At 37.4% G+C, this 14,553-nt stretch overlaps 1 protein-coding gene across 1 annotated transcript in view; it reads right to left on the reverse strand.

The window, feature by feature from the left end:
* Window positions 1-14,206, reverse strand: part of LOC306878261 (ubiquitin carboxyl-terminal hydrolase 45) — a 35,622-nt gene extending 21,416 nt beyond the window's left edge. Inside the window, exons 1-6 of the mRNA XM_079430496.1 lie at window positions 13,906-14,206; window positions 13,350-13,458; window positions 12,966-13,135; window positions 11,866-11,966; window positions 11,174-11,274; window positions 2,183-2,331 (exon numbers count right to left, since the gene is read on the reverse strand). Coding sequence (XP_079286622.1) covers window positions 2,183-2,331; window positions 11,174-11,274; window positions 11,866-11,966; window positions 12,966-13,135; window positions 13,350-13,452 — 624 coding nt within the window. The 5' untranslated portion in view covers window positions 13,453-13,458; window positions 13,906-14,206. The remainder of the gene's footprint in view (window positions 1-2,182; window positions 2,332-11,173; window positions 11,275-11,865; window positions 11,967-12,965; window positions 13,136-13,349; window positions 13,459-13,905) is intronic.
* Between the last annotated feature and the right edge of the window lie 347 nt (window positions 14,207-14,553).

The raw sequence follows: 14,553 nt of genomic DNA on the forward strand, positions 1-14,553 counted from the left end.
TCAAGTAAAGATGGAAGAGATGTGTTTTTAGCCGTTTCTTGAAAATGGGTAAGGATTCATCTGATCAGATTGAGTTGGGCAGGTCATTCCACCAGATGGGAACAGTTAGTGAAAAAGTCAGTAAAAAGTGATTTTGTGCCTCTTTGGGATGGCACAATAATGCGTCGTTCACTTGCAGAACGCAAGCTTCTAGAGGGCACATAAGTCTGAAGTAATGAATTTAGGTAAAGGGGTGCAGAGCCAGTTGTGGTTCTGTAGGCAAACATTATAATGCGAGCAGCTATTGGTAGCCAGTGCAGATTGATGAATAGAGGTGTGACATGCATTCTTTTCGGCTCATTAAAGATTAATCTTGCAGCGGCATTTTGGATTAGTTGTAGAGGTTTGATGGAATTGGCTGGAAGACCTGCCAAGAGAGCATTGCAATAGTCAAGTCTGGACAGAACAAGAGCCTGAAAAGGAATTGTGTTGCATGTTCCGAGAGAAAGGGCCTGATGTTCTTAATATTGTATAATGCAAATCTGCAGGACCGGGCAGTTTTAGCAATGTGGTCTGAGAAATTCAGCTTATCATCAATCACAACTCCAAGCTTTCTGGCTGTTTTTGAAGGAGTTATGGTTGATGAGCCTAACTGGAAGGTTAATTTTGATGAAGTGATGGGTTTGCTGAAACTACAAGCAGTTCTGTCTTAAAATTACATTTTAAAATATATTTAAATAGAAAACTTATTTTAAATTGTAATAATATTTCACATTATTACTGTTTTTACTGTATTTATGACTAAATAAATGCAGCCTAAGGTTATGTTCATACTTGGCGTCTTTTTTGAAACTGCTGGCGTCTGTTTTACATTATAATCCTATAGAGTAAAACGTGTTTTCAAAAAAGTCCTGAGCGCTTTTTAAAACGCCACCGCTGGTATCTTTTTCTGCAGCTCAGAGCATCTTTTTAAGTTGAAAAAAGTTTATATTTTCTGAAAAAAACACCTTACGTCAAGCGCCTTTTTGACAGCGAGTGGCGAGTCGTTTCCATAACAACAAAAACAACAAGAAAAAGGATAAGATAGCCGTTAGACAGATCGTACTAGTTTCGGAGCACAAGGAGCTGAATGAAACCGTGCATCATCCAACCAGAGCTCCTGGACTAAATTGTTGGAAGCACATACAGTTTCCTTCCCCATATAATGTCGCGCTCCCACAAACGTAGTTGTGAACCGACATACCCTCCCCGTTAACTTCAAAAGCCGACATTTCTGCAGCACACAGCGCTAGGCTACCATTGCAGCTGTTTTATAGCAACAAAAGACGCCCTCGGCTGTCTTGTGCTCACTAAGTGTGAACAGACTTAGTGAGCATAAGAGACTTCTTTAAAAACCAAAACAAACACACACATATATATATTTCTGTTATTACAACTCTTGGAGGGATTGACATGGTAATGCACATGACAATGTGTTTGGTTTTGGACGAATAGATCTGCTATGCTGCTGCTGCAGCTGCAGAGCAAGTACCGAGACTTGCTACTGCCAATACATCCACAACATGCTGCTGTGAGCATGTAAAAAATACTGCTGCTGCAAATATAATGTACATGAAATAAACCCCATTTAGCATACATGAATCACCTCATAGTAGATCTATACAGGTGGAGCTGGGGAAGGTGTTTCTGAAGCACGCTTCAAGTTATCTATTTGAATGTTGAGCTGCGAGCTCATTGGCTACCGATACAGGAGCGAGCCAATCAGCTGTGCCATGTGATAATGATTTCATTAGGTCAGATTGAGTTAGACCTATCGGACTGCGTCATCTTCATGCCAGAGTTTCATGCCAGAACTCTGTATATATACAGTTCAATTTGTTCGTTTCATTTCATTTCATTTGTATCCTTGTAATTATTGGAAATTTTCATTTGGTTATGCTTCCTTTTGTGAACTGTTTAGATTCAAGATTAATCTGAAGTGTCCTTCTTGAAATAAGCTCGTCCCGCGGAAACGAGAAAGAATAAGGTGTTTTCTCAAGGCCACAAGGGTGAAGGGGCAGTTTTAGTGACTCTTCCAAATAACATATGAATTAATTTGTGGAAATAGCCCAGATCATAAACCCGCTGGCTTCCACCAAAGCACACAGACCTGACACAAACCAAATGTCAGGTGAGTAATGTGTGCTCTTGGACATGACTTTACCTGCATCACAGCATTGAAGAAGCAGGTGTTACCCAGGTTGTTGATGCCCTTGACTGGGATAAGTGTGCTATTCACTGGAGTCTTCCCTCTCTGAGTGTCCACATACTCAGTGGGTTCCTCTCTGAGCCTGATAATTTTTGAGGTTGTTCCTAAAAGACAGAACAGAATATAAATTAACAAATCTCTAATTAAGACACTATTAAAGCAGGTTATCTACATTCAAAATCATTTCAGTGCAATTAAAAAAGCTGAAAGCTTGACAAACTTTAATTTAGTGAAATGAAAACAGTTTTTCTGTTATAGGAAGATCTGAACTGGGCCTGGTCCCAGTGTGCGCCTGATTTTCTGCAGCAGAAATGGGTTAACATGCTAGGTAGCAGCTGGGAGAGGCTGCAGATGACAGCTGGATAAAACTACGCTGGTTAGGGAGCAGGGAGCAAGCCCAGCTGCTCCCCGCAACTGCCATGACACTGCGGGAGATTCTTGGCCCAGGCGGTTAAACACAAGGCCCGCAGAGAGAGAAATAGAGAGTTTTTCTGCACAAAAAAGCAAAACTCCAGAGAAATGACGGGTGCACTGCTTTCAACACTCAGGAGACATGAAAGCAACCTGCATGATAATTCAGAGAGAGCAGTCGGTCCTGTAAATAGCTCTCAGCCCCTCAGAAGAGAGGCGGATGACGCCTGTGGTTTTCAACAATACAGATACAATAATGTAATTTATTTTAACAATGATTTCTAACAGCAACTACTTCGTTGTGAAATCATTTATTCAACAATGACTAAAACACTTGAAATTTCTGAAAAAAAAAGACTTAAATGACTATTACACACATACTTTAATGAATGTCACAAATTGTACTAAATTAACTGAATATCAACTTTAGCATTTAGTCAGTATTTTTATTTTTTTATTTACTGTATTGTGTACTGTCTTTCATCATCCAATAAATATACATTTTATATTGTACAATGTGTTTTAAATTCCAAATAAACAATAACATGATAATTAGATGATGGTCATTTAAAGGAAGTCTCAATTTTGTTATGCAAATTTGACGGAAAATGGTGCGTAAAGAGTAGATATCCTGTACACAATGACATACAGAATACAAGGCCAAAAAAGCCATTAAACAATAAAAATGTTTTTTTTTTTTGCTAGCTTAAAGAGAGAGAAAACGCCAAAGCCAAGGCCAGAAATCTCCAAATGAATGGAAAAGGGTAAAATAGGGTGTATGAATATTTTACAATCAGTATTTAAATCACAAATATTATGAAGCACAGCCCTTAAGTTAGCCTTCACGATACATTATCTTTTATATGCATAAACCAAATATCTGCATGTTTCACTGGAAAAAGAAATAAAAACTGCAACTCAATGAATAGTCTACATATACACAACAGAAACTTACTTGCAATTTCTGTATGAGAGATATTTTGAAAAGTTTTAATTGGTGGACCAGTTGTCAAACTGGGTGGTGGCCTTTAGAACAAAGCACTGGACAATCATTAAAACACTGAATCCATGAATGGCTCTGGACCCTTCTTTTTTATTTTTATACTCACTGGCACCATTTGCGAAGGAGAGCACAAGTGTTCTGTCAAATTAAGCATTAATGAACAGCTACAAGCACCCAAGGCACTAAGAATGAGAAAGAAAGTCAGCATGGTGCTGCTTGCCGCTACTAAATATTGCTATTTACACTCTTTTGTAGTACTTTTATACATAAGTAAGAGCAGGAAAACAAATGGACCTTTTTATAAGTATTAAGTAAATAAGCAGCCATATGCTCCGATTAGCTTGAATAAACACCAAAATTATTTAGAAATGTATTTAAAAAATGCACTAATAAACAAAATGCCAAAATTGGTATCAGCACTGCAACTAACAGGATTGAATATTATTTTTCTACAATTGTTTTGTAATTATTGATAAAATTATATTTGCTAGAGACACTAGTGTACTGTATTCATGTAATGTGCTCTAAATAACTTCAAAATGACCTGAAGTAATTCATATCATATAGATGAGCGCAGGTTTTGCACATATCTACAGCTTGTTTTGCCCTCAAGTGGAATGATACGCTTTATTCTTGTGTCCCAATTGCTTTATTCTTGCATGAATGATTTCTGTTTAGAAAGTGGATAAAATTAGTTGTTACATGCCTTAGCGTGCACTGATTTCTCTAGAACGCTACCTCCTCTTGGAAAGATCCACAAAGAGGACAACATACATTGACGAGCTATAAACAATATGGAATATGATGCCTTAGTTTTAGACAAACTAAACAAAACCAAAGCACTTATATGAATGTCCCTTCACATTCTGGTGTATCCAACTATTACGAAAAAAGGCACTTTAAATGTACAATAATAAAAATGTCAGGCTGTTGAATGCCTGTGCAGATGGGGGATGTTTCTGCAGGTCAGCCTTTGATGAATCTCTGCTGGATAATACCAGGGGTCAGACAATTAATACCAAAGCATTTGGTGGGGTGGAAAAAGTAATTTCTTAAATCAGGAAAGCAACTAAAACGTCTCGAGTTATCTTTCAGGTTGAACTGACATTGTCGCCCCAGCATCACCTTATTTAGCCCCCCCTTCTGAATCCATATTGTCACACCGCCGCATCTGAGGGAAAACCCAAGGTCAATCCATGTTCTCCAATTCAGGAAGTAAATTGGATTTCCTTTGCGCGACAATGCTCTCCGGAGCTGCCCCGAATGTTATGCAGATCCAAACACACTTATTGCACAAACTGGCCCAGAATTAAGCCTTGTTCAGAAAAAACAAAAACAAAATCTAAAGTGGGCAGCTTCTGTTCTCACAGGAGTTAATCATGCATCAAAACAATAGACTGGAGTGCTGCTATTCCTAAGTGGGGCCAAAAGCATCTGGAGCACTACATGGAAACATCTGGAAGTTTGTCTGTGTCCATACAGTCATTCGGGAGGGAGCCCATATGTCCAGGAACACTGTGGTGCAAACAAGTATGGACAACAGGGACGCACAGCTCATACAAAGAGCAAATAGGAGAATGAGTAAGTGTGATGGCAATAAGGTAGTTTTGCATCTTGTCGGTCCCATTTTTTGAATGGACCAGGAGAATAAATGTGCGATGTGGGAATGCCTATAGACTTACATCGCATCTGGGCCCACTGATCAAGGTAAACAATGTTCAGAAAGCCATCTGCCAGGATGGCAGTGAAGGAGATGCATAGATGGGTCTTGGGGTGGGGGGGGGGGGGGGGTGTAGTGCCCTGAACAAGCATATGGAAAAACAGATTTTTCCTCTCCCTGCAGCAGTTAGCAAAGGCAAATGTCAGCATGCACCACGGCCACGCTTGACTGTCCTGCACTCGGCACCACCACCTGGCTCTCCTTGCTCAGCCACTGAATATGGGCAGGAGTGACACTGTAGAGCATGTCCCCAGGGCAGCCTAAACGATCAGCAATCCACCCAGCTCTCTACAATACGCACAAGTGCCAAAGTGAATGGGATGTGGTCTCCTGTTAACGGTGTTAAAAAGATCTTTCATAAGCACTGTAAAAACCAACATTTTTACCCACCCTCACCCTAAACCAGCAAGAATTTATCGTGTGAAACACAAAAAAGTTATTTAGCAGAATGTCTAAGCTGCTCTTCTCCATACAATAAAAGCAAACAGTGACCACAGTTGGGCCATGTCACCATTCACATGCATTGCATACATTTTTAAAAAGTAAGGAGGCCCCAATAGTAACTTTCCAAACACTATTTAAGTATTTATTAATATTTCAAATTAGTTAGTTTTATTATTACGGTTTACTTTTTAATTTCAGTTTAAGTTTTAGTAATTGCTGTGTGTTTTTTTGTTGTTGCCATTTTTACATTTCTATTTAGCTTTATTTCGGTTTTAGTTTTATTCATTTTAATACTTAAATGTAAATACGACAATATTTCAATTGTTTGTTTATGTTGAATTTTTTCATCTAATATTTCCATTTTATTTTATTTCAGTTATTTTAAATTATACAAAAAATTATTATAACAAACAACATTTTTAATAGTTGTAGTTTTAGTTAACAATAACAACAGCGCATTCTTGCCCATCTAATATTCTGTACTATTCTGTCTAAATAAATGAAAACAAAACACTAAAACTAAACTCAATCATTGCTAAATGCTACAAGGGAATTTAGGCACCACAATATTATTTTTGAAAAGAATGATAAATAGACATTCATTCAGAGATTTCCTGAAGATTATATTGAATATTATTAGTGGTTTAAAGATTAACTTTATGTGAGTGTTAGATGACAGAAATTAGGTAATCTCAATGTAAAAATAGGGAAAGTAAACATGACCAGTTTAAACATCCAATAAGTCATAACAGATAAATTAAAACAAAAAAAACAAGCCTCTTTATATCATCCAAGCAGCTTGGACATTCTGCTAAACATCAATATTTTTTTGTTTAGTGCAAGAAAGAAAGTAATACAAGCTTGAAACGACATGAGGGTGGGTAAATAACTGTATAGACAACCTAGGCAAGACCATACTAACAGAAGTAATTATTTATAACCTGTTTTGTATACGTAACTCCAAAGGTCATAAAAGTAGCACTACTATTCATTGGTGCTTAAGGAAAAGCATTGAAACAAGTGTCACAAAACTAACAGGTGTTTGAAGCGTTGCAGTGGAAAACTTGCCAAGAAGAGTCAAGCACAGACTTATAGAAGTGAATGCACTGAACATGTACACCATGCAAAACCTTCCCGTTTTTTTCTCATAAAGTGAAGGACAGCTCTCCTCAGGCTGAAGACGGCAAGCAGTCATGAGGAAGGCCGAGCAACACCAAATGTCTTATTCATTTGTTAATTTGCTGTGGCCATGGGGCATGAAAACCGTGCTTCATTGCCATCTGAGGCCAAGGGTATCCAACATCTTGATTCTTCATGCACACACATGCATACACGACACACACACACACACACACATATATAAAGGTGCTGTTCACGTTGGCCCTGGATTGACCTAAATAGAAGAGCGTTCTTCCACCCGAGGCTAACCATCCTAAGTAATCAACAAGACTAAGCCGTAAAACCCTCAACATTGGCAGATTAAATGTAAAACAAGGTTTAAAAACCATAAAAGTGCACATCAAAAAAAGGTTAATGAGTTCCAATGAATACAATCAACATTATATTAAAAAAAAATGTGAACCAGTAAGGAAAAATAATTTAGGAGGCTTTTAGTAGACTTGAAATGCACTGGTATTAAAATTCTGGTGGATAATTATTTTTTTAATGTTATATATTAAAATTACAATTAAAATAGAAAAATAATTTGAAAATAAAATTACAAATTAATATTTTTAAATGTGAAAATGTTTAAATGCAACATGTGAAGTTACCTTACTTATGCATTAAATCAAAGAAAAAGGAATCTAAATTTAAAAATACGGACAACAAACATGCACAATTACATTTGACAGATAAAAAAAAAAAAATGTATAGGTGCATCCCTACTTCGAAATGTTACTTCGTTAAGTGCTTACCTGTTTTAGACTGGTTTAGGAACCACAATGAATTACAAAAGAGACCCCGAGTACAAGGTACAATTCTATGCTAATCTTAATATTATCCACTTACTCTGTATTATTATGCAAAAATCCAAACAACTGTGTTTAGAAAAAGAATAAAAACAAGAAATGTAAAGTATTTCATTGTGTAAATGTAAAGCATGTAAACTTTGAACCCTCGCCTCATGAAATATGAAATGAGACTGAAAATCAATAAGAGAAAATGAATATTCAACTGCTGCACGTGCCAGCCTCTGATGCCTATTGAAGCAAAAACATTTTAATTTCCTCAAACAAAGCTTTCCCAGCTGTGTTTCAAGCACAAGCCTGGCTCTCTGAGGTCAAGTCTCTTTCTACTAAGACTCTGGTACTTGAGCTGAAGGCCTTTTTGGTGAGAGAGCGCAGTTAATAGATTTTCTTTCTTCTCCCTGCTGTTGTTGTGGAAAACTATTATAGATTCTGGAAAATTCTTGCTGGGGCTCTTTTGTGCCACGGGTCTATGAGAAAAAGCGAACAACAACAGGCTGGGCCTAAAAAAAACCTGGCCTTCAAATATTGCAGAAATGCAATTTCACCAGCTCCTCTATACCAGCGCCAGTCCATTTTGCAGCCACAATGGCCGCCCATTTCTCCCTCATTTATTTGGCTCGCCAGGAACAGCGAGCATGGAAGAATGGCAACAGGTAATTTAAAGAGCTAGGTAAGAAGGATGTGGGCAGGAGGTGGCCCAACTCTGGCCAAATACCACAGACCACCACCAGCTACCTTCTAGTCTTCACCAGAAGAACGTCACAATGGTTTTTCCCTTTTCTGTCTTTGAGTTTATTGGCTCGGAGAGTCTATCGGGCTTGATCGGACAGATATTATATACAATTATCATCTGGCAAACACAAAGATGTTTGAATATGTTCAAGGCTATCCTGCAAAGATGATTGAGAAAATATTTCACAAGCAAAAAGTCCTTCTCACAATATCTGTCAGCTGAAGATGAACGCTGGAAACAAGCTGCTCCTCCTGAAGAAAACGAGACCCTCTCCCTGAAGCTCACAGTGAGAGACGAGGAATCATGGGAGATGAGTCAGAGTAGGGGGAGGAGCAGAGCTCAGGATCCGATCGCCACACAGCTGCAGTTGTTCTTCAGGGAATCCGACCGGGGAGCACCACTCAAGCGCCTAATGCCATTAATGAGCGCAGCCGTGCGGCAGTAACGGAATTGGAGCGCAGCTTCTCCAGCAAGAACCTGGCTGCCCCTGGAGTGGCGGTCGACCAGTTAGGCTGGGTTTAAATGAGCTCAACTTTGCTGCACCAGAGCATCAGGGCACGGACAGGGACAGAAACGGATTCAATGACTGTTAAGTATCATGCGAGGACAAGGTGGTAGCATATTTCACAGCTATGTGAAATTTTATAAACTAGCCTTTGCTGATCACTGAAAAAGGAAATGAGAATTGTAACAGACACTGTGCTTCGGCATTTACTGTCAAAGTCAGATGGAGAAGGTGTCCAAGTTTGCATACCAGAGAATACAAGCTCACTTTTACGCTTATAGGTGAAACTCTAAAACAATGACAGACAGCTGTAACAAAGTAATTAAGATGATGATCATACATGATCATACTCTTATGTTGATTCTTATTTCAGCCAGGCTTTAATGATTTAGATGAATCTCATAACATTTGCAACAATATGTCCAGGTCAGAACTCACTCAAATTACACAAAACAAAATGAAAAATGTAACAACAACAACAGGACAAAAATGTCTAAACTGTTCAAAATATGTGAAATATTATTGCATTGTAAAATAACTATTTTAATATATGGAATTTATTTCTGTGATGACAAATTAGAATTTTTAGCAGCTGATACTCCAGTCTTCAGTATCACATGATTAATCAAACATGCTGATTTGGTGCTCAAGAAACATCACCTATTATTAATGTTGTGGCTGCTTAATATTTTTGTGGAAACCAAGATTTTTTTCCAGGATTCTTTGATGAACAAAAAGTTCAAGAACAGCATTCATTTGAAACAGAAATCTTCTGTAAACTTACAAATGTCTTTCCCGCCACTTTTGATCAATTTAATGTGTCTTTGTTGAATAAAAGTATTGATTCCTTAAAAAAAAAATCGTATTGACCAATTTCCTCCTTTCTAATTATTTCTTCTGATTTTGGAGTGAAATATGTCCCACAAGACAGATTCATCAATTTAAAAAAAAAAAATCATACAAAGGAGCAGTTGATCATGGATCTGATGATCTTGGAAACAACTTTTCCAAGACATGACAAGACTAGTAAGTGGAGAAATAACATACTTCTCATAAATACTTCTCATTCTAAATGTGTAACAGAGTAACTTCATCCTGCATCCAAGGCAGCATTGGTGCTGGAGCTCTAGGTGGAGCCAGGGAGCTGCTGTTATGGCAGAAAGCAGTCAGCCAGATACACCTGGGTAACACACTAAAGACTGAGCCAACAGCTTGTGATTCCAGTATCACAAATTTTAATACATCACATATAAGGCACAAATCAATGCTAAAACGACAGTTTTATGTCTTTCTTACAATAATTACAATAACGAGCTTCAAACAGTAACTGAAGCACAGCATGCTGTAACCCGAGGAGGATTTATGGCATCAAGATTTTTCTCACTGATATGAAAGCGCGAGACAAGACGTTATTTAAATCAGTTGCAAACAGAATGTATTCAATTATGGTTGCTAATGCTGTTTAGAAACGTATTGTGTGAAAAGTCTGATTTTAAATAAAGTATGAGTGGTGTGAAAAGTCAAAAGTGAGAAAAAAAATAACCTAGGATTTTATTTGCCAAGTAGTTTGAATGATCCAAGGTTAACTATTTCAAGTTTAAAATGCCTCATATATTATGAAAAGTGCTACAAATGAAACTTGATTTAAGTGAATGCAGAAGAGGATATTGAAGAACTGATAAAATGTAAAAATTGTAACTTGAATGCAATGTAAGTCGCTTTGGATAAAAGCGTCTGCCAAATGCATAAATGTAAATGTAAGAAAACAGCACATTTTTTGCCTGTGAAATATCACAGTGCTTTCAGGCTGCCTAAAGACTGTGATGAAACATATGTCCCTCATTGTATCTGGCAAACTAAAAACCAGTGATCCCAGGACAAAGGTCAATGATCAGCAGATGTGCCAACAAGGCATTGCTGTGTACAGAGAAACAACGAGGAGCTTCTAAAAGCGCCATTTAAGAGAAATCAGCTCTTATTTGAGCTCCCCACAGCACTGGAAAACAAGGGGATTTTCATGTTTTAATCTTTAAAGAGGAGTCAGAAGAATCTCCACAATAGCATAAACGACTGTCACTACTACACGCAGATGAAAAAAGAGGTGTTGTTCTAGGATTAAAGAAAGTCACACTTCTGCTTGTTTTCATGTGGAATAACTACCTGAGGTGGCCTTTACTGAGTGCTTCTGCAGGAAATCCAGAGTCTGAGCCAGAGCTTTCTTATTGCAGTGAGTGGAGAGCTCTTCCTTACATTCAAAACACCTGTTAAAGGAGAACAAAACAAACATCAATATATATATATATTTTTTTTTTACATCTATTATGCCTGTCATGTCTTTCACATACACTAAAAGAGCATACACTAGTACCTTTCAAAAGTTTGGGGTCCATAATTTTATTTTTATGTTTTTGAAAACAATCTCTCTTATTCTTTCTAAAGCATTTATCAAGGCACATTCATTTGATCAAAAATACAGTAACATTTAAAATGACTGTTTTCTATTTTAATAGATTTTAAAATGTAATTTATTTCTGTGAATGTGCTGTTTTTCCAGTCTTTAGAAATAATTTGAATATGCTGATTTGTGCTAAAGAAACCTTTTTTTTATTTTATTAATATCAATAATTTCATATTTTTGTTGAAACCGTGATCTTTGATGAATAGAAAGTTCAGCATTTACAGCATTTAAAAAAAAAGAAATGTAACAATGTAAATTTCTTTATTGTCATTTTTGATCAATTTTATGCAACCTTGCTCTGACCCCGAACTTTTGCATATATGTTGATCTTTCTACAAATGCATAAGGATAAATAATCATGATTAGTACAGTATCACCAGTTGATGTTTCCTACCAGGCTTTCCATGTACTGAGGCTAATGGTGATACAGTGAGAGTCAGAGTGATGAGCTTGCTGGTGTTTTGTGGAATGCTGAGTTTCTGCCTGGTTACAACCCTGAAAGTTAGAAACACAATAGCGAGGTTATCATATATTACTCTCGACGGGAAAAAAGTTTTGGACAAGTTTTAGTACAATTCTTCCTGTTCAATCAAAATCGAGTGATTGCAAACATAACTTATTTTACACTGTCAAATCAAGGCCAAACAAACCACTTTCATATTCCCAAATGTGCGGTCACGGCTTAAATGCGCCATACAAAAACAGTGGGTAAAAGGGCAATGGAAACGATAGGGACACTCACATTACTTTTAGAAAATGCTGCATGAACAGGGGGCAGAGAATAATATGATCTTTTAAGCATAGGCCGAATAAAACTTCACTGTTTGTTTTTTAAACTTGCAGTACCCACCACAGCTGTGTGTTAGACCAGCCTACGTTTTTTACCAACGCTTTTTACAACAATGTTCAAATGTTTGGGGTCAGTAAAATATATATAAAAAAAATATTATTTCCATAAATTCATAATTACTTTCAGCCAGTACACATCCTGAAAAACCTGTATCTCTATCTGTATCTGTTTCTATTAAAGCGCTAAACTTACTGGACTAATGGTCGCTGAAAATTCAGCTTTGCCATCACAGGTATGAATTACATTTTAAAATATATTAAAATAGAAAACAGTTCATTTAAATTGTAATAATATTTTACAATTTCACTGATTTTACTGTATTTTTCAATCAAATGAATGCAGACTTGGTGAACATAAGAGACTTCTTTTAAAAACTTCTTTTTTTTTATTACCACCAACCCCCAAACGTTTGAGCAATATCGTTAACACAGTGTGGCTTAGAGCCTCTAAAATTCCTTAAAAATCTGACTTGTCAGTTATCCTTGCTGTGTGTGTAAATATCTTACAATAAATTGTCTATTATGGCAGTCAAGTTTCCAACCTTTGTGAAATGCAAATATGTGACTTAACCTGTCACTGTACACTGACAAAACTGCCTACATTATAGCACAATATATTACTGCTGCAGAATGAGATGATCTCACCTGGAACCCACACTTGAGGCACACAAGGATGTCATGTGCTCCTGCTGGTTCTCCCTCATAACTGTTCCTCTCTTTAAGGCAGTCGGAGCACACCGACCACAGGCTGCCTGTCACTGCCTTCTTCACTGAGCTGAGGTCCACAGCCCTGCTCACATGCTGGCATGTCAGCCCTGGATGACACAAAAATATGCATCTTTACTGTAGTTTACAGCTCTATGCAAGCATTGGTAAACCCCCAATCTGAATCAGAATGAACTTCATGCATGATAGATCCTTAATGTCTAATAAATACCTTGCATGCCTCTCTATGATTTTTGATACGAGTACCAAGCATCCCAAGAATAATGTACTGGCATGAGAAATGACATTGAAACCTTTCCTTACCACAAACCTCGTCAGACGATTCTTCATCACGAGGCTTCTTTGGCTTGTTAGACCGCTTTGTCATGTCTGCGGTTTTTAAAGAGAAGGGGTCTTTCAGCCTCATTTGTATCTAGGAAAAAAGTCACTCACTAAGTATGAGAGCCCACAGCACAGTTAACATTGTGTTTCTGAATCCTAAAACTCTGAATATTATCATACAACACGATTATATTACACATAATATAATCTTTTGACACTTTCCATCTCAACTATCTCAGTGAGACATTACAGTCAGTACCAGTCCTATTTAAACCACATGCATACTGTACAAAAGAGGACAGCATTTGAATGCAATTTTGACAAGGAAGTCTCCAGTACAACCATTAATTAGAACAGCCTCTGTAGCAAAGCAAACAAGAGCACGACACCTGAGACTTGCCCAGGTAACTGATACAAGCATTGGTTAAAGGCCTTTGCTTCTTTAGCAAGTCAGATCTGTTTATAGCACAATGTTGCTCCAAAAGAGAAGCTATAAACATCGAATGGTCTTTGGCTTACAGTAATAAACCCAGCTCACCCTGTTTATGGTCCCCTCCTCTCCAGGCTCACTACCAAGTGAACGTCAGTTGTCAAGTGGCCGGGTGGAAGAGCGAAGCTGATAACTTGCATATGCTTCCAAGTTTATAAATACGGAAGAATTTCTGCCTGTAGTTTTGGTGTTGGATCTAACACTTCGACAACCAGGAATCGAGTAATCCCGAGACGCAGTTTATATTCTGATTAACAGAGTTTGTTCGCGTATTTGGTGGCATTTGGAGAAGAACAGAAAGCACAAGTATCACATGTGTCACGTGGTCGCATCCTCAACGACGCACTACGGATACTTGTATGGCCAAACTCGTTTGTATATCTACTGCAGTTACAAATGAGCCGTTCAGTTTAATAGTGCTGTGGTGTTTTGTATAAATGTAAGCGCAAAAGGGCAATGTTTTTGTTAAATATAATATAGAAAACGTAACTCTTGCTTGTTTTATGATACTCTATTTTTGTTTGACTGTTTGCACAATTTAATCAGTTACACACTTTGCATATATTGTATTTATTTGCACATTTCACTTGTCTTCGTATTTTTTGTTAATATGTTAATATGCATATTTGCGATCTGCATACCGACTTGCATTTTTAATTAAAGTACGGTAATATTATAATGTATTATTCATATAGA

Source organism: Barbus barbus (genome assembly GCF_936440315.1).
Source record: "Barbus barbus genome assembly, chromosome: 12".
Lineage (NCBI taxonomy): Eukaryota > Metazoa > Chordata > Actinopteri > Cypriniformes > Cyprinidae > Barbus > Barbus barbus.